The following is a 27,869-nucleotide window of genomic DNA, read 5'->3' as shown; positions in this document are numbered from 1 at the left end:
GGGAGGTATTGTCTGGGGAGATTTTAAAAAGCAACAATCCCTGAACCCCAACCCAGACTTAAACCCCCATCTCTGGAGGTAGGGCCCTGGGTGGTGCAAATGGTTAATGTGCTTGGCTGCTAACTGAAAGGTTGGAGATTCAAGTCCACCCAGAGGTGCCTCAGAAGAAAGATCTGGCAATCTAATTCCGAAAAATCAGCTGTTGAAAACCCCAGGGAGCAGAGTTCTGCTCTGACACACATGGGGTCACCATGGGTTGGAACTGACCCTATGGCAACCGGTAGTGGCAGGGCTCAGGTACTTGTATTTTTTTAAAGCTTTACAGGTGATTCTGATGTGCGTTCAGGGCTAAAACCAATGAAAGGCCCCTTTTATTCAGTCAGGTGATTAAAACCATGCAGGAGCTCACCCCAAAGGGCTGGCGGGTGAGATACGTAAGGAACCTCTTTTGGGACTCACCCCGGCTCAGCCTTCTGCAAGTTAATCCTTCCTCCTGTACTCACTCAGCTCTGGTCATGAGGAAAGAAATGATGCCAGGCCAGAGTGGAAAGCATTTTCAAACTTTATTTACAACAGTCACAGTGACAAAAAGTAGTTTGGGGGGGGGGGGGAAATGCTAGTTTCTCCCTGAGCCTCAAAAAGAACAGATAGAAGTTACAAGAAGTTACAGGAGGTTCATCTTACAACAGGCATTTTTACTGAAATACTAGGCTTTTTCCAATACGAACAGGTAGAAATACACACAGATTACTTAAAAAAACAAAAATACAAGGAGGCCAGATAGGAGCTCAGCCACTTGTCCAAGAGGATCTGGGTGCCCCCCAACAGGCTAAATCGCTGAGGGGCCTGACTTCAGCTGTCAGCCCCTGGCCTGCTCAGACTCTAAATGGTTGTACAAAGTGGTCTAGTAGGGATCAGCAAAAAATCATAAACCAGTCCCCTAAACATACACATACACGAAGGTTTGGTATGCAGTTTACAAGCACATTCCCATCACACGGCAAGACTGGGACAAATGAGATGGGGCAGCAGATGAGAAGGAGACACCGAAACACAGGATTTGAGAAGGCAAGACTGCACCACAAAGGGAGGTGAGGGATGTGGAATGCTAGGGGGGAAGGAGAGTAAGGGTGAAAGGCTCTTTGCTGCCAAAAGAGAATGAGGAGAGCCAGAAAGAGGCCTGCCGTCACAGGGCAGCTGCAGGCCTCTCCCACTTCAGCAAGGAGCTGAAAGAATTTATTGCCATCAGTACTTGTAGCACAAGCAGACAACAGAGAAGGAGGAGGCAGGGAGGTAAGAGGAAGTGGGGGTCGGCTCCCAGAGCCAAATACTGTGACAGGCCAAAGCACACCCTAGTCCTCCCTGCCTCAACATTCTCCAAAGCCACACTAGCCTTGAGGTCTTAAATGCAACTATACACACAAGTTTCAACTGAGGTTCAGCCTGGCCTGACTGAAGCTTGATGGGGCATGGTGAAGGCCTCGTTTGCTTCTGCAGTCTCTCTCTTGGCTATGCAGTCCTGCTCTGAGATCAAGATGGTCTGAGGGTCTGTCCTGCAACCTGCTGCTTCTGAGACGGTGGTTCCTAACTGTGGCACCCATGTTGGGGACAGGTAGGAGGTGGGGAAGAATGAGGACCACAATTCAGTATGGGTAACCAGAGTGCCCCTCACCACGCCTCCCTCCCATCTGCATCCAGGAACTACCTGGGGGGAAGTCAAGTATCTACTGACACCTGTTCATCTCACACTTAATCCGAAGGCTCCTGTAAGATCTTGTCACACTTTCCAATACCTGCGAGGCTCTGCCAGCTCCAGCAACCAGCATTAAACCTCCCCCCTCCCCCGCCAACAAGACACCGAAAGATACTTCCCTGCCCCCCACTCCAGCTCCCACTCAGACTGGTCAGGCTAGTGGAAAGAGGAGCAGGGCTGAGGCGGCGGCCGGTAAGGAGAGGGAAGGGCAAGCCTGGGAGAGCCTCCCTGTCCACTGGATGTCTCCAGACTCTGAAAACAACAATTTGCAGGGAGCAATCGAAGGAGAGGGCTTTGTACCCAAGTGTCCACATTGGGGCCTCCAATGAGGGCAGGATCTGCTCATGCCGCTCCCAAGAGGGCTGGGAAGCAATAAGCTACCTCAGGGCAGTGGCCTTGACCACAGTTGGGTACAGAAAAAAGGATGAAGTAGGAACAGGGTGCTCCTTCCCCCTACCCCCATCACCTCTAGCTGGTCTGCAAGTAGCCAGCTACTCCTGCTCTCCTTCCCTCCTCCCGTAACAGACAGAGAGACAGACAGACAGACACATCTGAAGTCAAAGCAAAGGGTGCCGGGGGGTGAGACTGGAGAGAGATGAAGACTTCATTTTCTGGTGCCCCAGCAACCACAGTGAATGCTCCTGGAGTATTTCCTGGCTGCACATCTCTGCTCAACGTGTTCTTAAAACATGTATTTTCTCATGTTTGCTTTCTTACCGCAGTGTTCCTTGCTCACTTTGCACACACCCACCCCGTCCCAGGCCCACTGGAATCCCGCCATTGCATCTTGTCTGCTTGAGCTCAGATAGTGATCTTCAAAACAGAACCCGCTTCCCCACACCCCACCCCCTTCTCGAAGCAGCTTCCTTTCTCAGAAGGCCTTGCAAAGTGTCACAGAGGGCTCCACTGCTTGGCAAATTTCAAAAGAAGAAAAGAAAAGAGAAGAAAAAAAAAAAAAAAAAACCAACTCAGTGATTTGCAGGTGCCAAACGGAAGCCATCAGTTGACATTTTCAGAACCACTGTGGCTCATGCTCTTCTTCCATCACGGTGGGAAAAAACACAGTTCAGATCCAGATGCTGTCTGGTGTCGCCCATGGGAGTCTGCGGTCTGCAGTGACTCTACTGCTCCTTGTTTTCTTTCGCTGTTTCTTCACAGTTTTCTTGCTCATCCTCCTGGACCAAAAACTCTTCAGGGGGCCACCGGAGCTCCCCACTCTCCACCTCCCCCTCTGTGGGCTCCACCACTATGGAGGGCAGGCGGTCCTTCAATTTGCAGCAGCGCTCACAGTCTGACGGGTCAGGGAAGATCTGGAATAAAAGCACAGGGAGCCCTGGTCAAGTAAACATTTAGAAAAAAAGCCAGTTGCTGGGGAGTCAACTCCTACTCATGGCGACCCCTTGTGTACCAGAGTAGAACTGTGCTCCACAGGGTTTTCAATGGCTGATTTTTCAGAAGTAGATCGCCAGGCCTTTCTTCCAAGGCTTCTCTGGGTGGACTCAAACCACCAACCTTTTGGTTAGCGGTCAAGTGCATTAACTGTTTGCATCACCCAGGGACTCACACATTTGGAAAGACAAATTCAGTTCTTTTGTTTCACATAAACGTGGAGTACTGAGCGCCTGTCATGTGTCAGGAGCTGTGCTCAGTCCTCAGGATTCTGTGGGGCATGAAGCAGTGGCCTTCTGTCTAACGTTCATGAGCAAATTCTGGGCCAGACTTTGATTCTAATCCCGAAGCTGAAAGTTCCAGGGCCAGTGCCACTGAGACTAAAAAGTGGTATAGCTCTGTTTTTATCCTTTTTGCTTTATTTTCAGATAAAAGAATTCCAAATCATGTCCTCCACAGTTAGTCATGTCTATTTGCAGCAAGGAGGAGCCCTGGTGGCACAATGGTTAAACGACTCTGCTGCCGACTGAAAGGTCAGCAGTTTGAACCCACCAGCTGCTCTGCGGGAGAAAGGTGTGGCAGTCTGCTTCCATAAAGATTAGAGCCTTGGAAACCTGATGGGGCAGTTCTGCTCTGACTTATAAGGTTGCTATGAGTTGAAATCAACAGCATCAATAATGGCAGTGGGTTTGGTTTCTTAGTTTATTTGCAGCCAGCATTTTACTCCAATGGTCCAAAGTATACAATAGGCACCAAGGTATTAAATTCCTCCCAGAATAATCACTGGCACCTAGTGTGAGCAGGGCACCAGGTGCTCTACAAATATAATTTTGAACCAAGGCAGCCATGCTGAAAAATAGGTACTGCCAACATCATCTTAAAGAATTGCAAGGTTGGAGAATTAGGTTGTAAGACCATATCCACTGCCATCAAGTCAATTCCAACTCATAGCGACCCTGTAGGACAAAGTATAACTGCCCGATAGGGTTTCCAAGGAGCAGCTGGTGGATTCGAACTGCTGACCTTTTGGTTATGAGGTGTAGCTCTTAACCACTATGCCACCAGGGCTCTGTCCAAGATCATACAACCTATAAATGAGTGAGGGTGGAATGAGATTCAAACCCAGGTCTGTGTGATTCCTAAGCCCATGCCCCAATACCACCCTGCCCCTCAAGTAGTCCTGATCCCAAAGCAACTCTAAAAGCCAAACTGGGATTGAGGGCATGGCCCCAGTCTCTGGCAAGCTGGAAACTAAATCCAAGGCTCCTTTATTATATGTGAACAACCCCTGACTACCTTGATGAATCTGTATCCAAGTCTACTTCTCTTTCCAGAGTCCCATTAACAGGCTTCATTTTCTATGCCTACTGTATGCCTTGCCCAGAGCTGGCAGAAGCCTCGGCCAGGCCATAAAATCAAGGGTCAAGTCTGTGGATTCCCTTTGCACACACCATCCTGTGACTACAGCTGACCCAATTCTTCACTAGCTTAAGTACTTAATCCAGTGGCTGTTGGTCCCTTGCCATTCACAGCACTAGGTAACATGCTGGAGAGCTGTGAGAGGAGCTCACACAGCACCTTGGGCCATCTGCCTTCAAGGCTACCTCTTCCAACCTCTCCGCTTGATAGATGAGGAATCAAGGCCCAATGGGCCTTGATAATAGCAAAAGAAAAAAAAAAAAAAAAGGAAAGCAAAAACTACACCGGACAGAGATTTACATTTGCAGAGATACTGGGGGCTGCCTGTTCCTGGCCTGGGTCCAGTCAGGCACATGGCGGCAGCTAGGTATCCTGTGCCCAGGAGGTAGAAGAAAGCTCTCCTATGAACTCCGGCCTTCCCAACCTCAACCAGTATTGCCCCAGCCAAGTCATGCTCTGATCACGTCACGACCATGTGGTGCTTCTGCGTATCATGAACCTCAATGAAGCCTTCCCAATCCCTCCAGACAAGTGATTATTACCCACTTATCCAATAAAGATCTATTGCTGGGGATTAAGTCTTAAGCCATCTGCACAACTAGGCATAATTAAAGACTTAGTAAGTCCCATAAAAGGTATCGTAATGGCAGCCAGGAGAAAAACAAAACAGGGAGGAGCTGTACTAGAGTGAGTCAAAGGGGCTATGGGCAGCTGACCCGAACTCAAGGCACTCTTCATGACCCGCCAACCCTGAAATGTTGCCCTCTGACTCTCCTGCGCACATAGGCCTGTGTGTGCTAAGGTGGAGGGAGTCAGGTAACTCCTTTTGGCCCTTCCTCACTGTTCCTCATGTGGAGCTTGGAGCCCCTCCCTGGTGGTGAGGGCACAAATGTATGACTAGCATGAGCTTTGGGAGGGAGCCAGGGGAACCCCAAAGAATGGAGGGTATGCTACTGTGTACAAAGACCTTTCAGACACCTTGTTTAGGCTTCCAACTTCCAAGGAGCAGTAAGACACTGTGACTCCAGGATTTGAACTTGGACCTACTGTTTCCAGCACCTGTGCCTTTTGGAAAATTAACTACGGTGTCACTATGCCAACACCCCCACTTCACAGATGGAAAAACTGATCAGGGAAAGCAAGCAGGACTCGGCCTTGACTGCCCATTCAGGTGCTGGAGGCCCCAGGTCAGGCTCTGGGATGATCGTCTGGACAGCCAGGTCCATAAAATGGACTTCCCAGTCTGGACAGTTGTTCTAAACCTTTAGGACCTGAGACTGCTGTGAAATATCAAGAGGGATGGATACCTGGCCAAGCTCAGACCCTGAGCCCTAATCCTCTACCTCCTGACCTCATAAGTCAATCCCAGGGCTAGGCATCCCCTAAGACATGGCCATGTCTCCTCAGCTGGGAGAGGTGGCCACCGGGCTCTAATTATGATCACCCAAGCCAAGGAAGAGCAAAGGGGACAGAAGGCGGGCAAAGCCAGCAGAAGAGGGAGTGGGTAGAGAGCACCTGATTTTGCTTCAAGTTGGAAATAGTTCTATAACTAAAATTAGGGGGAAAATTAACATAATGATGATATGCCAGGCACATTTCCTGAGCAGAATCTCCATTAATCTTCCCAATAATCCTATGAAGTATCTAGCAGTATTACCCCTATTTTAAAGATGAGGAAACTGAAGCACAGAAAGGGCAAGTGACTTGCTCAAGGCCACACAGCTAGGAATTGGCTGAACTAGGATTCAAACACAGCCCTGAAGGAATTCAAATGAGGTGTTCCATTGGTAACATACTGGGCGAAGCCACAGAGCCCAGATTCTGATTATGTCCTTTATATCATTTATATATCCCCAATCAAGTCCCCTCAGCGCCCCCATGCCTTAGGTTCTCCTTTTGAGAAGTGAAGTAAAACTTTCTTGTCTCACTAGATGGGTACAACTCTTGGCAAACACAAAGATGGTAAAGTGCTTTGATGACATATGCTAAATTCAAATTGTAAAGTCTTCTTTGGAGCAATTTCAACAGGGCTACAGTAAGTATCCAATCTCCAAGGAAGAGGCAATAATACCAACACAGTAATTAAAAAAACTGCAAAAAAAAAACTGCAAACAAGGCCTTTTATATCAGGAGCTGCGCAATTAAGTCTTTCAAGTCCTTGGGGAAGTCTGAGCATTGATACTGCTTAGTTGCCAGAGAACTTTGCTCCCTGAGTTGCTCAAAGCAGGTACCATTAAAAAAACGAAAACAAAAACTACAAAGCCTATTAATTGTATTTTTAAAAATCACTATAATAATTCACCTAACCCTTCCATCAGAGATTTTATCTTATTATCAGATTATACCAATTTATGCTTCTGAAAACTGCAGCTCCCTCCAAAAAACAAAAAAGCACCCAGAACCAAACAGCGTCTCATTTCCTTACAGACAGAAAGCTTTGCTAAGTGTTGAGTATTTTGCCAACACAATCTTATCTCCAACAGCTGCTTAAGAGGCTGACCCTAGGGAGGTCAAGATTTTTCCACTAAGTCATGCTTTTTAATCATCTAACTCAGTACTCAGTGCTGTTTAATCATCTAGGCAGCAGAAAAATGAGAGGTTGCAAACTGCAATTGACAGGGTGGAGAAGGCAGTGGAAAAAAGGCCTCAGGTTGGACTCGCCAAGCACATGACAGGTAGAGCTGAAGTGGCAGGCCAGCCTGCAGTGCTGTTTGCCTGCAGGAACCGGCAGGGAATAAAGAGCTGCCCCTGTTCCAAAAAGAAACTGCTTCTGGTTAAACTTCTTACCCCAAAGTGCCCCTTCTCTCTGGACTGAGGCAAGTCAATAACCCTTTCCCTTCCCTCTGCAATAAAGGTTCCTCTCCAAGTAAGAGAGGACCGGAAAAGAAGATGGGGAAGCTCTGAGAGGCATTTCCCACCCTCAGCCCCAGGGACGGGCATATCTAGAAGCATCCTTTTCTAGCTGGGATTCTCTCAGCCCTGCACCTTCCCTCTTGCTGCCAACACTGTACTCCACAGCCAGCTCTCAGACCCAGGTGTCAGGGCTGATGGCCTGGGTGAAACTGTGGCTGCCTCTGAAAAGGACACCAAGTTCCCTCCTTCACAAACAAAATGAAGTCAGAGATCACACAATTAAGAACAGCCCAGGTCCCACTGTTTAGGGATAGTAGACATTCGAACTTGGTAACGGTGAGTTTTACAGGGGACACTTCCTCAGAGGCATCCTTTGCCAAGTAGCCTCTAATCCCAACAGGTTCCAATGTTTCGGGACCTCCAATGGATTCCCTTGAAAGGTTAAGAAAACCTTTAGGACCTTCTAGGTGACAGAAACATCTGTAAGATGTAGGTTGCTGCCGAAACCCTGAAATTATTGGCTATACAGATCAGCACTGTTCAATAGAACTTTCTGCAATGATGGAAATGTTCTTCATTCACGCTGTCCAATGCAGCAGCCACTAGCCACATGTAGCTATTGAGCAGTTGAAATGTGGCTAAACTTTTACATTTCATTTAATTTTTGTTAATAAAAATATAGATAATATAAATAAATATGAATTTACCATAACTTTACATAACTACGTGTGGTGTCACTGGACATCACAGGTATAGATGGTCCACATAAGGACAATGAAAGCAGGACTGTCCAGGTGAATGCAGGATGTTCGGTTGACCGTCCAACACAGGAGGCCTCAGAGCAGAGAATTCTGGGGTTGAGGTTGAGCATCCGGAGATGAGGAATCAGTCAGCAGACTTTTTGCTCTAGCGTAAAAGCTGATTGTCAGCCAGCTCTCACTTCACTCACGGAGAGGAACTGAAAGGCAATACTAGGGCCCCAAAGGCCCCAAATTTGGAGATCTAGCTATCTACTGCCTGCCTCTAAGCAAGGTGACCTAAACCTGGCTGCCCCTGGGGTGGGGAGAGGAGACAGAGTTTGGCACCTTGGATGGAAAATGTGAGTGACTCTGGCTGGAGCCGCCCAGCCCCGTGTGCGAGCATCCCTGGCCATCATCCCTGACAAACAACCCGAGCTGGCCGCAGGGAGCAGAGGGCTTGGCTGAGAGCTGAGAGATGCTAATAGGGAAAGTGGACACCAGCAGGTGGAGGAGATGAAAGGTGGTTAAGTGGACACAAAGGGCTAATTACCAGTTCTGCAAGCTGAGCCTCAGGAGCTTGGACATCCTGCCCCTCTTTGCTGGGGTGGATCAGAGGAAGGGGAGGGAGAGCAAAGGGCCAGAGATAAATGCCAGACTGGCTCCCTGAGGCCCGGACTGGGATCTGCTCCCAGTGTACAAAAGCACACAGCAAGCTTCTCCCCTCTCTAGTTCCAGAGGGGTAAAAGAATCACACCCAAAACTGCTACAGGAATTGGCCCTCCCACAGGCAGACCAGGAATCTGCAAGATTAGGCTTTTACCTTGCCCCTACCTCTTGTTGGCTTTATGACCTTGGTCAAGGCAGTTTAACTTCTCTGAGCCGTGAGCTGGCATTGACTTGACAGTAACGGATTTTTTTTTTTTTTTTTAGCCTCAGTTGCCCCTTGAGTAAGATGAGGGATTTCTACTTTACAGGATTGCTGGAATTACCACGCAGTGCTGCCCATAAGCACACAGCACAGGGCCTGGCAGCTCTCAAAGATGTTAGGGCCACCCACCTCTAGCCCCCTCTCCCTCATTGGGAATAGTGCTAATCCTCATCTTAAAAGGCTTTGGAGAGAATCAAATGCAGATATTCGTGGATGGCTCTGTAAACTCTAAATTCCTAATGATGGTTCTTATTAGGCAAAACTGGGACCCCAGGGAGCATTTAGAATGAGGGACTGGAACGTCAACAGCTGTAGCTTGGGACAGAAGCAAGCTAGCAGCACTCCTGGGCTGCTGCTCACAAATTCTGGGCCACGTTCTTCGGAAAAATGGTTGTGACTTCACCCCTTCTCTCCCAGTGCCTCTGTTTCCCCAGGGTACATGTGAGGCCGGTTGGAAGGGAAACAGTTGGGTGGTCCAGATCCTGGTCTCTCTAAGTGGAAGCCCCTGCAGCCAGAGGTCTTCCCAGCGTGCACCCCCCTCTCAGCCTGCTCCAGGGGCCTGCCATCCTGGCCTGCTCAACTAAGTCAGCCCCCACTCCCAGCTTCCCAAAGTCTAGATTTCTTATTTTTCCTGGAGAACAACAATGGATTGGCATTGTGTGTTTATTCTTTCCTAGGAGGGGTTGGTTTATAACAATGGACAAATCTCTACTAGCACCCTGCTCTGCCAAGGGCTGAAGGAGTGAGGAGCAACTCATTCAAATGAAAAGTGCGCCTTGCTTTTTTTCCCCCTAACAATATGTGAAGGCAAGAAGTATGCTCTGTGAAATACCTGCCTCCTGCTATTTTATTAACTTATTTATTTGCATTTTACTGGCTTTACAAAGTGAAATGTGGCTAGTAAAAATAGAAGAGGTTATATTAAAGGGGCACAGGGGCTACTATCTGAATTCAGGGAAGGAAGAATATTTTCCCATCTCCACTTGGATGCTGGTCACCTCATATTCCATCCTTAAGACTCTGGCTCAAATCCCCCCTGGACTGGGGATGTGGAATATCGACCTCACCTTCTCCCACCCTTCTCTGGTGCCTCTAATCCTGTAGGAGGCTTGAGAAGAGATTTGGGGCTTTATAACAACTGCTGGGCCTCCTTCCTTTGGATCAAAGATGCTTAAGCCTCCAGCCTTGAAACTTAAGAGAAAAGGAAATCCTCTGGATATACACCATCTTTCATAAACATCTTTCAAACACACACCCATCCTGCAAGTCAAGAGTTCCAAATTCCAATTAATTAGCATTAATTGTTACTGATAACTCTGGGCCCAGTGAACTAATGGGGCTTTTGGAATGTTAGAGAATTTTTTTTCAAAGTTTTCCAAGGCTGTGAGAAAAGAGAGTATGCTTATCCGGCCGGGATGATTTCAAATGCCAGCATCTTATCTACTGTATCATCACTGCCCTCTTGAAAGAAGATACTCACCTCCAGGTCTCTGGGGATGACAGATTCCTCTCTCTAACCTCCTCCATTGGTATGACCCAAATGTCCCATTTCCACACTTCTTCTCTCTCAGAAAGCCTAGCACGACCCCATGGTCGCTTCCTAACCCACTGAAACCCACTGCCTTCGACTCGATTATGACTCATAGTGACCCTATACCTATCATTCCCTAATTCTTTGTTTCGCAGACAAAACCCTTGAATGTTTGGTCTGGTCCCTCAGCTTTCCCATCCTTGTCTGGGGTTTCCTTCTTAATCTCTACCATGTGGCTTCCAAACCCATGGCTGTACTGAAACTACTTTTCCAAGTGCCTAAAGACTTTCTTGCAGACCTGCCCCATGGCCTTTGCTTGGCTTTCAGTCACCCTTGTCTCTCTGCAGCATACTACTGGAAAGGTCAACCTGCTTTGGGCTTTATACTCTCTTCACCTGATTTCATGGTCCTGCTCAAGTTCACCTGACCTGTTGAGCCACATTTTCTCTGTGCCCTCCTGGACTCGGGTGTCATCCTAGGTTTAGGCCCCGGGTGGCTTTCTCCAGACTTGGCCCGGAGAGCTCAGTCAGCTCCCTGGCTTTGCCTGTCCCGCAAGGGTGAGGACTCCTGAATCTACAGCTGCACTTCCACCTTCCCATCCACTATGTCTCCACTTTGATGACATCTGTCACTTCCAACTCACTTTGTCCCAAAGTGAGGTCATCAGCTAATTACCCATTTTTCTTTAAATTAAAAACATTTTTTTTCTTTTCAAATGGAACCCCTGCTTGATGGTAGGTCCTGCAAAAGAGGCTTAGAGATTTTAGTCAATCACAACTGCAATATTGATGCTAAAATCCCGAAGCAAATAGGGTCATATTCCTAGAGGTATACTCACCGAAGCCACCAACAGGTAATGGTCCTGCTCTCCTTAGATCAGAACATACTCCGTTCAGGCTAGAGCAGGGGCTCTCAAAGCCCAAATCCCAAGATCCTTATTTGAGCCCAAAAATATTTTGACTCCATGGATAAAAAATGGTTTTTTTGTCGATGGAGTCAAAATATTTTCATAATGATACTAAGATTTTTTTTGCCTTTTTCACTAATGGTGTAAAAAGCAATGGTGGATAAAACTGCTAGCACCTGAGCAAGAACTAAGGCTGTGGCAGCAAACTGTACTAGTAGTCATTGTATTCTTCACTCCCACATACAACGAAAAAACCCAACAAAACAATAACTTACGCCCTTGATGAAGCAGTCAATTTTTTTTAATTGCATCTTGATACTTAAATGCATATGGTTTTAATATTCTGTGCAGTGAGATGCAAAGGAAGCACAGCACTTCCTGCTGCATACCCAAGTGCACGGAAAAGCACTTGCGTGAGTGAGTTGCAAGCTGAACTAACCACTTTTTCCATGGAACGTCATTTTGACTTGAAAGAACAACTGACCAACAAACTATGGTTATGCAGACTTGTCATTTGGCAAACGTTTTCTCAAACAGGAACATAGTGAACCTGTCACTCAAGGAAAGCAACTGATGATATTTGTTAACAATGATAAAAATTGAGTTTTGAAGGAAATATTAGAATTTTGGAAAACATTTATTAAAAAAACAAAAACTTAGCCGCTGTGAATTTGACAACTTCCCACTTCTTGAAGACTTTTGATGAGAGGGGTTGAAATATTAACAAACGTAATTTTTGATATCGTATGAAATATGTGAAAATTTGGGAGGTCTGCATAATTCCAGTGAGCCTACATTTTCCCAAATGATGACTCTCTGACATTACAAAACCAAGCATGGGTAAAAGTGCAAGAAAGACTAATGAATTTTAATGTAAGAGTACAAAAAGTTCACTGATAAGGTTTCAGATTCCATTCTGCCACTAACCTTTAAGAAACCACTTGTCAAGTTTTGGTGGAATATCAATGAAAAACATCCAAAAGGCTATTATAATATTTCTTCCTCACAACGCTTAGGGGACACTGAGTTTCTGTTAAGGGTGGTGGAAAAATTAAGTGACAGTTAATGCTGATGACTGAACAACATGATGAATGTAATTTAAGCTCGCTGAGCTGTACATGTGAAGATTACTGAAATAGCAAATGTTTTGCTTCCTAGATATTTACCACAGTAAAAAGTTAATTAAAAAATATTTCTTCCTTTTCCACCTACTTATCTGCCTAAGGCCAGATTCTCTTCATTTACTACAACCAAAACATATTGCAACAGACCGAATTCAGAAACAGCTATGAGAATGCAGCTGTCTCCTATTAAAGGAGACATAAGGAGATTTGCAAAAATGTAAAACAATGCCTCTCTTTTCACTAAACTTTTGGTTGTGGAAAATACACTTTTTTTTATTAAAACTTATTATTTATGTTAGAACACAATAGTTCTATTATTGTTGTTTCTAAATAAGCAAATATAAATCAAAAATTTTTCAGTTTTAATTTCTGAAATAGTAAATATCAATAGATATAATTCACATAAACAAAAGCTCTTTGGGGATCCTAAATAATTTTTAGGAGTGTGAAAGGGATTGAGACCAAAATGGTTGAGAACAGCTGCCCTAGAGAACAAACACCCTGAGGAAGGTGACTATATAAGTCAAGGCTGAAGGACAATGCATATTTTAACAATGGAGAAGATTTGGGGGGAGGGGGAGACAATAGGTACCATCAAATATCTGAAAGGCTGCTGTGAGAAAGAGAGAAATTTTTTAACTCCAGGTTGACAGATGTAGGTTTAGGATGGAGGATTTCACCTGGTTGTATAACAGAAATGATAGACTCAACTCTCTCACTTAAAGATAGGGAAATCAAGGCCCAAAGAGGTGACGTGAGTTGCCTAAATGACAGAGATGGTAGAAAGCCAAGATCAGAGATCAGTTGTCCCATTTCCTAGTCCACAGTCCTGCTGTGCTGAGAGGCTCTGAGCTCTCTGTTGCTGTTGGGGTTCAAAGACCATCTAGGCGACCAAGTCATATGCTAGTGTAGAGTGCATTCTCATATCTGATATGAGACTGAACCAGGCAATGGGAACAATCCCAAAGGTGCCTTCTCAATTTGAGATGCTTTTGTGTTATAGTTTTGATTTTAAGGAGACTGTATGTCCGTGGTATACACACTTTTTGTTTATGCACCCCCTAAAAGAATTTTTTAAAATTTTGTATCCTTTTGGACATTTTTAAATTGACACCTAAAACTTCTGACATAAGTCTTAACAGTTCAAAGAAAAACTTTTACACTGCTCTTTTAAATAAATTCAATGGATTATAAATATCACAGTAATTTGATACTAACCATTACCCATAAAAAAACTCATGAACAAGTTCTTAAGTCAAATCTTATATTACTCTTTTCCCTACTTGAAACCATGGAGCCCTGGTGGTGGCATGGTTAAGAGATCGGCACTAACCAAAATGTTGGCAGTTCCTATTCATTAGCCATATTTCCGTTCTATTTCTTCCATAGAATTTTAACCTAATGTATTTTTATGCTTGAAAGTTTTTATTAGTATTTTGTAATTCTTCTTTGCAATAAAACATATAAATACACTGATATTTAATTTTTATTTCCTGTGACCTTAAGACCTTGTTAATTAAAAAAAAAAAATTCTGGATTGACTTATTGTGGTTGTTAGCATACAATTCGAATAATTGCTAAACACAAAGGTAAATTTTTATTGGACTGGTATCTCTTAATGTGGCAGATGTTTGGGACTTACGGGGCTTCCTAACAGAGACATCTTGAATGGTCCATTTGTTTGATGCTCCTGGTGTTTCTACAGGCTAGGGAAAGACACCTTAATAGAATGAGAAGGTGAGAGGCAGGCCCTTCTCTTATAAAGTGAGAGAAGGGAAATCTTGACAGGAAAGGTAGGAACAGAAAATGGGTGAAGCCTGTTGTTAGGAAATTCAATTTTAGAGAAGCAACAGAAGGAAGCTGAAGACGTGGAAACAGATTCCCTGAAAACACTCCCTGTTGTCATACCTCTTGGAAAGTTTCTGTGAACCCCAGGGGTAGCTATCCTCCAGTTTTAACACTTTGTTAAAATATTATCTATACAGAGGCATTATTAAATAATTTGGCATGGAAATCTCCAATACTAAGATGCCAAGAAAAAGATCCAGGAAGGATCCTGATGCTTCAATTGCCATATCAGAGGAAGCAAATAACCAAAGAAACAGTAACCAGAATTTAGGATTAGCTGGTCTTTAAGGATGCTTCCACCTAAGAGGATATGTTCAATTTTTGAAAAAAAATCCTTCATGCTATCAACACTGTAGGGTCGCTATGAGTTAGGATTGACTCGACGGCAGTGGGTTTGGTTTTTTGGTTTGGATCAACACTGACATCCCCAAAAAGAACCCATCTTGTCCTTTACACACTGGCATGAGCCAGTGTTTGCCAACCTCAGGAAGTCAGGGACCACCTTACCTTCATCATTCCTGTCACATTCACATATGCATTACAGCTCACATAATTTTTTTAAATACTCACTTGTTGAAAGCTTTTGTTTTTAAATGAAACTCTATCACTACAGAAATGGAAAACTAGTATTACTTGCCACCCATAAGAGTAAATAAACAGTTTTAAAGTGTGTCTGTCTGTGTAACACTTAAATTAACTTTGTAAACCAACAAGGTAGGTGAACCATACTTGAACACTGGCCCACACTATTTACTGGTTATAAAATACCTGGAGCCTAGGGATTGAGAGTTGTCAGGTAGAAGGCCCCTTGCCACAGGGCCCAAGGCCTCCATAATGCTTAGATCTACTGCTAAGAGCCCAGTCCATGCTTGATTCCAGGGAAGCAATATTTCTAAACTATGAGCATTCCATGAGCCAGACCTGGAATCCCAGGGAAACCAAGACGGGTCAGGGGCCTGAGCCTGTGTCGGACAATCTTCATGAGTCTCCAGGCCCAGGTGATTTCACTGGTCTTCCTCAAAGTCTCACAGTGCTCAATGTTATTAACAGAGTAAAGCAGACAAGTAGTGCAATCGATGACCATATACACTTGCAATCCAGAGCACATGTCAATATACCCACCACCAGACAAGAATGTGATCACCAGCTAGGCTAAATGTTGCTTAAACATATGAAATACCATCATCTCTGCTTGAAAGACATAATTAGTAAACTAATAATAATAAGTATTAATAAATTGGAGCCCTGGTGGAGCAGTGGATAAGAGCTCAGGTTGCTAACTGAAAGGTTGGCAGTTCAAATCTACCAGCCACCCCTTGGAAACCCTATGGGACAGTTCTACTGTTTTCTATAGGGTTGCTATGAGTTGGAATTGACTCAACGGCAACAGATTTGGTTTGGTTTATTAATAACCAAACAGTTCTCTGACTCTATCTACCAAGCTTCCCCATCACCCCATCTCTAGAGATTTTACCCAAAGAATATAAGCAAAATATATTCCTGAGTTTCTACTGCTAGAGCTTTCAATACTGGGAGCATTTATTTTGAAAAACTCTCTTGTTTATGTTTTCTGTTTTCAACGTAATATATATTCAAGAAGCTTAATGATATTGAATCTCTTGGAGCCAATAATTCTACTTCCAGGAATTTATTCCCAGGAAACAATCAGACCTGTGCAGAGATTTATGTAAAATGCTGTTCACAGCAGTGTTCTTTCTAAGAGCAAAATATGCCACAGCCGAGATATCCAGCAATAAAAAACGGTGCGTAACAAAATATTATTTTATAAAGAAAACCAAACGAAAAGAACAAGTCACAATAGCACATTAACTGAAAAAAGGATTCACTACAGTACACATATGACCTGAATTTTATGTTTTTAAATATAAATGCATAGAAAATATTGGAAGCAAACATACCAAAATATTTTGGTAGCAAGAACACGGGCAGCTTTTATTTTTACTTTTTGTGCTTCTCTTTGTATTGTATTCGCCTAAATTTCTATGAGGAATAGGTATTATCTCTTTAGTGATAATACACACACAAAGGCACACATTTCTACGTTCTTACTCAGAAATTCTACTCCTAAGACTCTGTTAAGGAAATAGTATAAATTATGTATAAAGATTTACATACAAAATTATGGCATCCGTGTAAGAGAAAAAATTGTATACAACATTAAAAAATTCCAACAATTGGAGAAGAGTAAAATAAATCATGCTTTACCATTATGATATAATATTGTACAGTTATTAAAAAAGATGATTTTGAAGAATTTTTAAGATAAGTTATAATGATGTGATGCTGATGACTTACATGCCAATAGGTAAAAATGCAGAACACAACTACATGTGATTCCGGCTACATAAAAATAAAAGTGCATGTGAAAAGAACACAAAACATGCTAAAATGTGAATGGTTGTAATTTATACATGGTTAAATTATAATGACTGGAAAACAAAAAGTTTAAAGAATAAAATTTCCCTAATGGGCTTGTATTAATTTTATGATTTGGGAAAAAAGCATAACAATAATAAAATACATACTAGAATATATCAATGAAAACACGGAATTACTAAAAAAGGAGGAAAAGAAAAAGAAAATTTGCCTATAATTACAACGCTAACCTAAAACAACCACTATTAACATTCCATAGTCTGCCCTGTAGGTTGTGAGGGTGTGTGCATGTGAGCATGTGTGAATCTTGGCAGGCACCTCAACTCTGCTCACAAAGGTCAGCAGCTGACCTCAGTGCTACCAAAACATCTCGGGCTAATGGCCCCATACTAAATCAGAGCTTCTATACAGGGTGTGTCTGGAGAAAACATTTAAGAATTTGGGAAAGCCAAGGATTCCTTTCAAGTTTAGGGTGGACAAATGCTTTAGCCTCTTCAAAGAGAAGGCAGAAGGTGAATTCAAGGTGTACTATTAATTCTATCTGGGAACAGAATTCACCTAAGTCAAGTTAAGGGAAGGTCAGACCAGCCGCTCTTGGCTGAGGTATGTGGACGCCCTCCTTGCTCAGGTCAATTCTACTTTGTGTGAGAGGTCCAGAATCTACCTTCCCATTGGCTCCAAAAAATAAAATCCCTGCCCTTGAAGTGAGTAGCTGATGCTGCTTCAGCTAAACGCTTGATGCCTCTTGGGTGTAGTTTTCCTAAAATGAGCTTCCGCCAATGCAAGGCGATTAAGTCCAACGGGGAGGGGCCGTGAGTCCCAGAGCTCCCCTCCAGGTCAAAGTGCTAGCTTGACAACATTTTGGAGAAACTTTTGGCAAATTTTATTTTTCTCAGGATGGGTCTATACCAGCAGAGACAGGACTTGATTTACAGATAAAGAACCCCTCCTGAGGTAGGCTGGGGTAAGGGAAGGCCAGGTGGTGAGGTGACAGCCAGACGGAGGCAGTGCGGCAGCTGTTAGCCTAGAAAGGAGAAAAGTCCTGGCAACCCTGAGCTGATCTGAATGAGCCTGTTTTCATATCCTCTGAGGAGAATGAGCCTGCCTTCATATCCTCTGAGGATTATTTCCGGACTCAGGCCTGAAAGAGCATTTCAGGATATTCCCCAGACACCCAGGAATAGCTCTTGGCTACAGTCACAACATTCTCCACCCAAACTCATCCCTTTCCCTAACAGAGCAATCCTCTCCTCTATCCAGTTTGGGAGACTGAGTTGACTTAGAGAAAATGCTGATTACATTATTAAAAAAAAACAAAAAAAACTATGCCATGGGACTGCCAAGGTAGAAGGATAATTCTCCAAGCAGGAAAGGGAGGGCCCAATCAATCATCCCATGCTCATTAAGCAACTTATTTGTAGGATACTGTGCCTGGCATTGTAGGGACAAAGAGCTGTCTAAGACACAGTGGCTGGCTCTGGGGAGTAAGGAACACACCACAACCACTTTGAGAGGCATCAGGCCCAACACAGGCCCTTTGAGGGAAGGCTGGGCTATATGGATCTAGTGCGCAACACACTGGCTGGGAAAGTGAAGAAAGCTTGTTCTCTCCCTGGCTGAGCTACAAACTCACTGCTGTGACCATCAGGTGTGTGTGGGGGGTGGGGGAGCGGGAAATCCCCCTGGGAATAATCCCAGCCCTCTGCAGGCTCCTACCCAGGGGCTTTACAAAACCATGAATGCGACATTTGTGTTAAGGCCTTGAGCATAGGAAGGAAGATGCTGAGTACCTCACACAAGGTAGTCTTGGTCTGAACAAGGTGGGTCCAAACTCAGAAAGAGGCAGTATGTGCAGATGCAGCCCTAAAGCTGCCAAAGAAATGGCTCCTTGTTCCTCTGAAGCATGTGGCCCTAACTGCCTGTTTATATCACCTTATTGTGACTTCTACCAAGGAGGGAGAGGATGAAGGGGGAAGGGACAGGAGAAAGAAAACTTGCTGCAATTCCAGTAACATTCGTGCCCACTGCTGGAATTTTAGCTTTATGTCTCTCCAGGGACCTCAGGAGCTTTTTTAAAGGCTGCTGGTGACCACGGGACTTCTCTGTGTGGCCACTCTGAAGGCCTCCAAAACACTCAAGAGTATGTAGGGTATGACGGCTGGGGGGAGTCAACGAGACAAGGGGAGCGAGGAGGTGCTGCCACACCATTAAGACCCACTTAGTTGAGAAGCTATGCCCAGAATGGCCTTCTGAGCAAGGGCTGGTGTGGGCGGGAAGGGACACTGAGCAGGAACCTTTCTGAGGGCTTTCCGGAAGGAAGCTTAACCCATCACTTATTTCAATGCCCATATCTTATACAGGTGGAAACGGCATCGTCAAAGCTGGCTCAGGACTTCTTCATCCAGACACTCAGCACAGACGTGAGGGAAGAGAAAGCGAGCGTCTCTGAACTGCAGCCTGACTAGTGATTAGGCTGCAGTTGTTCTCCGAGGGAGGCATTGCTATTGCTGATAAAGAGTGAGGAGGGGGAGAGGAAGGAGTTGGCTATTGTCGGACCTCTCAGAAAGAAGAGACAAGAGGTCCCATCCAGTGAGAGGTGAGTTCTCAGCCAGAATTAGTCCTTTAAACTGCTCCTTAACACAGAGGCACTCAAACTACAAGAAGCAAACGACAGGGCTGTGACAAGAAAAGGTGAACCCAACACTGTCCCACCTCTCCACAATACAAAGCACTACCATATCACGCCTTCCTGTCTCGGGAAATGAGGAGGAAGATGCAGGACGCTCTTAGTTCTACAGATCAAAGAGAAAGCATGAGGAACAGGAGCACTGTGGGGAGTGAAGAAATGCTCCTTCCGCTGTCTAAGCACCCTCCTTTAGCTTCCCTGAGAAGGAGAGTCCGAGGCTTGCCTGCCTGATGGATGAACACTAGACAGCAGGAGTACATGACCCAGAATAATGGCAGAAGAAATTCAAATGGCAGCCAGTCAGGAACACATGTGGTGATGTGAGCGAAACTTAAAGAACCTAGAAGAGGATAAAGCTATCAGGCAGGGTCCAGGGGCTTTAGAAGAGATAGTTTTAAAGGAAAACCAAGGAAGCACCTATATATCTAAACTTTAGCAAGGACAATAATGCTGTAGAATCCTCCGTGTGCTGTGCTGGGGGAGTTAGGGATCCAGCCCAGAATCCCAGTGTGCTTTGGGTTGTGGCCAGGGATGGATTACCCAATAAGCAAAGTACCCACAGGCTTAATTGTGCTTACTTACTAATCTGTAGTGTACAATATCACCTGGTTTTCAACATGTAACCAGGTGAAATTTTGCACTATAGTAAGTAAGCACAGTTAAGCCCATGTGTACCTTTCTTAATGTAAGCCTTCGCATACCATGCTTACTGGTTACTCCACCCCTGACTGTGGCAGTATAAGTGCCCACAGGCAAAGGCCCAGGACCCCTGTTCATACAGAGCTCAGCCAACTTGGACACAGCACAAAGGAGAGGCAGTCAGAAACGCACTCCACAATACCAGCTTCTTAGAGTCCCTCAGCCAACAAGGGAGCAGGCTCCACAAGGCAGCAGCTGACCCGCTTCACTGAATTAGGGAAAGGAGGATGCCAGTAGGCAGTAGCTATTCTTGTCACAATGGCCAGACAGCCCAAGGCCCACAGACGCAGTGCGATGAGGGAGCCACAGCCATCAAGGACACAAACATCTTCATGGAGACCCTCCCGTTCACTGGCAAGCTGGCGGCCTCCCACAGCCAGCTCGCAAAACATTCAGACTTTCTAGTAACAGTTTACTCGCCCACCCTGCCAGATGTAGTCATTCATGCCAAGTGAATGTACAGACAGGGATTTCACTGACTGAATTTACTCTCTAAACTAACGTTAAGACACAGCAAGGCACTGGCTCTGCCGATTTTCATATGTACAAAATGGCACTAACTTCCCAAGGACAATAATGCTTCCCTGAGTCTTTCTGGAGGTAAAAAAGGCATCTATCTGAAACCTTTATAGGCACAAGCCTGAAGAGGCCTTCGAAGATTCTAAAGCAACTTAGGACCTGATCTGTGAGGTCACTGAGCTCGCAGGCACATTGGGAGGGTGCGGGGTAGGGGAGGGCAATGACTGATGGGTGCAGAGATTAGATCATCCCCTGGCCTCACAGATCTCAGTGGGTAGAAGGTAAATAGGACTGGTATCCTCCAAGCCCAATGTAGTGTCACTTGAAAGTACAAAATGATACAGGTGTTGAAAGAAGAAAGAGGTCACATCTGGTGCAGAGAAATCTGGGGTACTTTATTCTTGGTAGATCTGCAAGGTGGGGGATAATTGACAAAGCCCAACATACCTATTTATTTTATGACCTTGTTTCAAGGTCAAATTACAAGCTTGAGATTCTGTTTCATCTGCCAAGTTGAGATGGATGTCTCCTTCCCATTTCCAGTTCCTTGGAGAAGCAGGTCTCAGTAAAAGCCACCTACTATTATTATCCTCAGAAGGAATGCCAAGAACAGAGCTGGCAATCCCCCGCCCCCAGCTCTGAGCTGGAGCCCAAGCATGTAGGGCAGGTGGGCTGCAGCCCAGTGCCAGTCCCAGACAATCCCAACAGCTCTGGTGGGACTCTGTTTAACTGGATGGCACTCACTTTGAGTGTGTCCAGAGAACGTCAGTCATACAACTACCAGACAGTTCCATGCAGGGCCCTGTATCTGGCATAAACAGGAGGCGATAAAGAGTATCTGAAGGTGTAAGAATTAGACATGAGAGGGAGGCACCCTCTCAAAGGCCTAATTTTCTTTCAAGGCCCAGCCCAGTCTAACCTCCCTCTTCCAAGCCTTCTCAAATTCCAACAGTCAGATGTCATCACTGCTGCTATCCCATACCTGGACTGACTGTGGCTTCAGTATCGCTCTAGCTGACTACCTTGGGTTTCCGTTGTTTATATACACACTGGTTTCCCACCGCAGCCCTGGACTTGCTTTGCAGCACCCAGCAAAGCACTGTGCACACAGCAAGTGCCCGATAAATGTTCCTTGGTTAAATATTATAACCTCTCCCTTTCTCTTCATCAGACAAGCAGGAAATCTTTCTTAAATCATCTGACAAGAGTCCTTCGAAGTTCTCAGTAAGATATTTTAGAACTAGGAAGTAACCCCTGCCCAGGTAGCAGGGATAGATTTCCTGAGATGTGAGAACTGCAAAGGACTACAGTCTAGCACCACAAAGGATAATCTGAGGGTTCTTCCCTCAGGCAGGAACCCTGGTGAAGCAGTGGTTAAAGCACTCGGCTGCTAACTGAAAGACCGGTGGTTCAAATGCCCTCTCTGCTTTGTGGGAGAAAGATGTGGCAGTCTGCTTCCACAAAGATTTTCAGCCTTGGAAACCCTATGGGGCAATTCTACTCTGTCCTATATGGTTCCTATGAGTTGGAATCAACTCGGCAGCAGTGGGTTTTTCATTGTTATTTTATTATTATTTTTTTTTTCCCTAAGGCAGCTCCTGGTGGCATAGTGGTTAAGTGCTACGGCTGCTAGCAAAAGGTCGGCAGTTCAAATCCACCAGGCGCTCCTTGGAAACTCTATGCGGCAGGACTACTCTGTTCTATAGGGTCGCTATGAGTCGGACCCTATTCAACGGCAACGGGTTTGGTTTGGTTTGTTTTTTTAAGGCAGCTTCGAGACATCTCAGGAGCCCGGAGGTGGTTTTAGTTTCCTCTAGCCATTCCGCCTCAGGTCAGCCTTCCTCACCCAGGTTCAGCCCTTTCCTGCCTTGTAACCTGCCCTAACCCTCAGACCTAGCAGAATGGCCTGAAGGACTCAAGAGGAAAAGAAATCTGTCAGATAGGGCCTGGGCCTTTATCCTAGGGCAGGTTTAAAAGGAGGACACAAAAAACACACACATAAGACATGCCAATGACTGTGTTTGGAAAGGTTCTGTGATGGAAATCTAAACCCAGAACTGAAAGAAAACCTCACCTGTGACCACAAAAAGATTCAGTCTGACTCAGTGCCTTGGAAACTGGTATCCAAAAACACTGCAGCCGGTGGGCCAGGAAACTTCTACGCCTCCCACCAGCTGTGGGGCCCTTCGTCATCTTCCTCAAACCCACTCTGGGGGTTGAGGGTATAAAACCAACCCAGGAAAGAGATTCTCCTCTACCCTCAGATCCCCCTCAGGCGAACTGAATACTACTTCCAACAAGCAAAATGGACCCATCTATATTGACACGAAACAAAGGGCCTTCTTGAGCCTCCCAAGAGTCTGAGGGTGAGTCTGCCTGCCCTACCAAGTTTATGTTACCATACCTGACTTTCATCTCTGCTCTTTGATCAGCATCCCTCCATCGCACCTCACTCTACCCACCAGGCTTTCTACCTGTTTTTTTCTTTACAAAATAAATGCCCCTGAAATTGTTCTAAGGAATGCCTAGCCAGAGCAGCCCCAAGGTACAGACCTGTGATACACCAAAAGAGCAAGGCTTTGGAGTTAAGGAGACCCAAGTCGCCTACTCAGCCTGAGCCTGTACCTTAACGTGTGCAATGGGGCAGGAATTTCCACCTCAGAGCTATGGTCATGAGGTAACACCTGCAACGTGCCTGCACACAGTAGTTGTTCAATTAATGTCTGGTGAATGGACCCACCACACTGCTATTCGTCTTCACAGGACCCAGCCACCCTACACAATCTCTCTACTAAAACACTACACTCTCCCAGATTTAATAATAACCTAGAAACTCTCCTAGCAAATTCAATCGCAGTTCACTGTACCAGAGAGAGCTTAAGTTGCTCTATAGGCCAGCAGGGGTGTGGAAAAGTAGCATGGAGAGGTAGCAAGAACACTGGGATAGAATCCAAAGTTGTTACTGAATCCACAAGTAGCTTTTTTTGGTTATTATGCATTTTGCACCCATCAGACAGGATAATCTCTAACTAGATTCCAGTAATTGCCTACTATCATCCCTGCTGGGGGCACATCTCTTCAACTCTACGCAGTTTGAACATTAACTCTGTATCAGTTTGTCAACTGTTAACCTGAAGAAGAAAGCAGCATTTGACACATCCATTTCCCTAACAGACCAAACTTCCCCATAAGCTGCCCCTCACAGCAATGTTTTTACTGCCCAAGGCATAGCTAGGAAGGGAAGCTCTGATCTGAACTAACTGCATAAATCATTTCCTTCTTTGCCACCGTGAATGGAAGAGTTTACAGCAGCCAGGATGGCTAGTTAACAACAAAGGCTAATGTTTGTTGAACATTTACTGTGTCCCAGGCACTACGAATGCCTTGCACTTATCTCATCATGTTGAATCTTCACCACAGCCTCATGAGGTACACACTATTGTTGTCCTCATTTTAGAGAGGAGGAAACTGAGGCTTACTGGCATTAGGGGACTTTCCTGAGGTCACAAAGTTCTTACAAGTGGCATGGGATTTTTGCTGCCTCCAGCCCAAGCAAAAGCTACCTCCTCTAAAGAGCCAGAGGGGACTCAGAACATAACTCACCTGATAGGAAAGGCCACCCTTTCGGGGGTTGAGTCCAATCTCCTCCATGGATGGGGTGTTCATCATCACCTCAGTCATTTCAGCAGATCTCAGATAGTCAGGGCTGCCAAGAAACCCAGACCAAATGTCAACAAAGACACGCAATTTCACGTTCCCACTCTCAGTACATCCGTTGTTGTTAGATCAGGGGACTGTCTGGAGACAGGATGAGAAGTGTTCAAAACAGAACTCACAGAAAAACAAGCTCATAACCTGAAAAAGTGCCTCATAAGCCCACAGGTCCGGGTTTTCAACCTCAACCAACAAAGGCCATTGTCTGAAAATCTCTCTAGCAAACCTCTGCTCCTCTCCTCTCCTATTTATCCATCAGATTAGAACCCACTGCTTCTGTTTCTAGAAGCACAGAAGCAACTCCGGATTTTCTTTATAAATGACAGAACTAGAAAAAAAAAAAAGTAAGTAGCTGAATCCATCTGTCTAAATTGAAACCAATTCAACCAAGTCTCCCTGTATCCCTCCTGGATAAAAGATAAAAAAAAAAAAATTATCCTCACATGAATTTTGTCCAAAGACGAACTGCATATTATTATCAAATAATAACACACATATTATTATTATATAATAACAGTAACAGGTCAACCTCAGGGAATCAAGTCCAATCACGCTGTCCTCCTACATTTTTCCCTATTTCTCTGGTGCTCTTCTTTGCAAAAATGTCCCACTTAAACCCAAAGGGTCACCTCTGCAGGCTTCACATGTGCCATCCAACCCCATTCTCCAGCTCCAGCTACAGCAGCTGCAAACTCACAGCTTGAGAAACATCCCCTGGATTAAAACCCTTAGGGATACCAGGGCTCCGATTGCAAAGGAAATTTCCAGAGGGGCCAAGCTGGTCCACCAATGGCTGACATGTGAAAGTGCTTTGTATTCTATAAGCAGGATACAAACGTTCCATTATCCTCCCACATCCTTACACAAGCCATGAGCCCACACAGGGTCCTGTACGCATAATACCAAATAGTACACACCAAAGTCCACGGACCCTCTACACAACACCTAGTATTTCCACCATCATACCTTTACACATGAATTAAAAAAAAAAAAATGAGGACCAGGCTTTAGAGGGAAACAGGTGCACCAGACTCCTCTTCATTTTGTTACTACATAGAGTAGAAATGTCACTGGACTGGAAACAAGCAATGTGTTCTAGTCTAGGCTCTGCCACTAACGACTGTGTTATCTTGAACAAGTCATAGAACCTCTCTGAGCCACAGGTGTCCTGTTCCTCTGTTACTATGATGCTGATGATGCTTACCTCACCATTATGTATAATAGTTAATACCTGGGGGGGGGGGGAAGTTACAACTAGGAAGTATTAATCAGCTATAAAATAATCCTAACCCTCAATTTCTCAGGGGATAATACACTGATGGGCATCTGTCTACCCTTGGCCGACTTTGAGTGGCCAGGGGCATAGACACCTCCAGCAGTCTTCAAAACCTCACCCACAGGTCATCTGGCCTCTCACACACCACAGGGGTGGCGGGAACGGGAGTTTCTTCCCGAGTCATGCAAAATCTACCTTCGGCTCCCAAAGAAATGGGCCAGAGGAGCCACCACGGGGCGCTCGCCAGGCTCCTCGCCTGGTGTAAGGGCGCTGTCTCCTCGCTTCGGGCTGTGGTGCGGACCCGAAGAGCTGAGGTGAGAAACAGTGAACTTCCCGGTTGCGGGCCTGAGCAAGATCGCGCGGATGCTTGCCTCTCGCTCGGCGCCTGCCTCTCCCGCCGGGGCTGGGTTGTCCACCCCCTCACCTGGAAGCGCGCTCCGGGGCTGCCAGCGCTCGCCCCGGGCCGCTCCTTCTTTTCCCCGGCGCGGGGGCCTTGCTCCGCGTCTAGAGCCGCGCCCGCGGCGCATCGCTCTCGGTCCGGATCCCCAGGCGGGATACAAGCCTCCGCCGCCCCCCGCCCGGCCCAGGCTCCTTCCAGCCCGGCACTGCGAGGGCGACTTCTCTTTAGGCCCCCTGCAAAGACGACTCGATTTTTTTTTTTTTTTTAGGACTATGGAGAGGGAAGGGGTCGAAAGAGGGCAGCGTGTACCCTGCCGCTAGTGGCTTTATGTGTGAGATCGCTTCTTTCCCCACCCCCTGAAGCTCTGCAAACGGCGCTGCTGCACCAGCTCCACCGGCCTGGACGTCGAGACTTGCTTGCAAACAAAAAGAAAAAGGGGAGGGGCCGGGGGAGAGCAAGGGCCCCCAAAGCAGGCAGGGCGCGCGCCTCTGGCAGCCCTCCGCATTAGGGGACTTAACGGCGGGGCTTCCGGCGTGACCTCTGGTTCTCCATCCACCCTCCCACCCCACATTCACATCCTCCGGCCGTCACTCGGGTGAGGGCTCCAAGTTCACTTCCTTTGTCTGGATGTTCTTAGCACCACTTCCCCCACCCCCACCGTTGCAACCTTGACATTGACTCCTGCACCAGCTCGGGCTGCGGGTTAGCGTTGGGCGTCGGCGCCGCCGGCTTCGCTCGCACCCTGAGCCGGCTCGAGTAGGCGCCCGCCGGGACAGGCACCCACGGCCGCGAGACGGACATCCACCAAGGGCGCAGGATACTCACCAGTGAATGGGGAAATATACAGACATGAAGTCCTAGGGGAGGCTGACCCACGCCTTTGTGATTTAAAAACGGTCACCGCGTCCCAAGCAAGGATGACACGGGCGCAGAAAGACGCACGGCAGACAGGGAGGTAGGCAGGCGGCCGAGTGCGGGCACTGGACGTTCGCCAGTCCGCCTTCACGCGACAACCCCACAGCCAGCGGCGTCTGCAGAGCAGACACAGAACACAACTCTCCACCGAGCTCCCGGCCCCACAAAGAGCCGGCGAAGCAGTATTTATAGTGGTGGAGGCGGGGCTTGGCCCCTGGAAGCCCCGCCTTCCCTCGCCCACTTCTGGAATAACGTCACCAAAATCATGAATGGCTTCAGAGCTCACAGCCCGTGCGGGTGGCGGTTCGGGAGCGCGCTCTGCGCTGCACCCAGAAGGGCTGTGGTTTGCTGCAGCTTCTAGCCCGGCCCCCTCCCCACGACTCTCACACACGCAGATACGCGCGTGTACACACGCACGCACACACACGCACACACCGGAGCTAGTGTTCAATGTCAAAGCCGCTTCCAGCTCACAGACACGCCCGCGTCTGCACACCCCCTCCCTGCGCACGCCCCCGGGGACTCCCGGGCTGAGGAGGTGGGCGTGGGGAGGAAGCTGGGACCCGCTAGGACGTGACCTGGCTCCCTGGCGTCAGCGTTCTCCTCGGTACCCCGCTACTCAGCCCAAACCTCGGGACTCCTCTTCAGCACTCCTTCCCCAAACTAGGCCTCTCCCTGGAACCATCACCTAGAGCAAGCTGCGCAGAAGCGAGAGCACGGCTGAAAAATAAGCGGTGAGAAGGGGGAGACGCGGAGCTGGAGAACCGAGCG

General features: G+C 46.4%; 1 protein-coding gene across 1 annotated transcript; it reads right to left on the bottom strand.

Moving 5' to 3' along the window:
- Positions 1–549: 549 nt before the first annotated feature.
- LBH (LBH regulator of WNT signaling pathway) lies at positions 550–27,250 on the bottom strand. The gene is made up of 3 exons (XM_049904978.1): positions 27,009–27,250; positions 24,397–24,499; positions 550–3,063 (listed from the first exon to the last, which is right to left on the bottom strand). Exons 1-3 carry the CDS (start codon positions 27,032–27,034, stop codon positions 2,875–2,877), a joined length of 318 nt encoding a protein of 105 aa, XP_049760935.1. The 5' UTR covers positions 27,035–27,250; the 3' UTR covers positions 550–2,874.
- Positions 27,251–27,869: the final 619 nt, after the last annotated feature.

The sequence above is a fragment of the Elephas maximus genome, chromosome 12 (genome assembly GCF_024166365.1).
Source record: "Elephas maximus indicus isolate mEleMax1 chromosome 12, mEleMax1 primary haplotype, whole genome shotgun sequence".
Classification (NCBI taxonomy): Eukaryota; Metazoa; Chordata; class Mammalia; order Proboscidea; family Elephantidae; genus Elephas; species Elephas maximus.
This window is presented reverse-complemented; position numbering and strand designations above follow the sequence as displayed.

Excerpts from the sequence above, each read along its gene's own strand:
- LBH (XM_049904978.1), bottom strand. The coding sequence starts at position 27,034 with ATGTCTGTATATTTCCCCATTCACTG. Across the intron at positions 24,500-27,008 it reads GTATATTTCCCCATTCACTG|CCCTGACTATCTGAGATCTG; the intron begins GTGAGTATCCTG and ends GTTTCTTGGCAG. Across the intron at positions 3,064-24,396 it reads AGGGTGGCCTTTCCTATCAG|ATCTTCCCTGACCCGTCAGA; the intron begins GTGAGTTATGTT and ends CTTTTATTCCAG.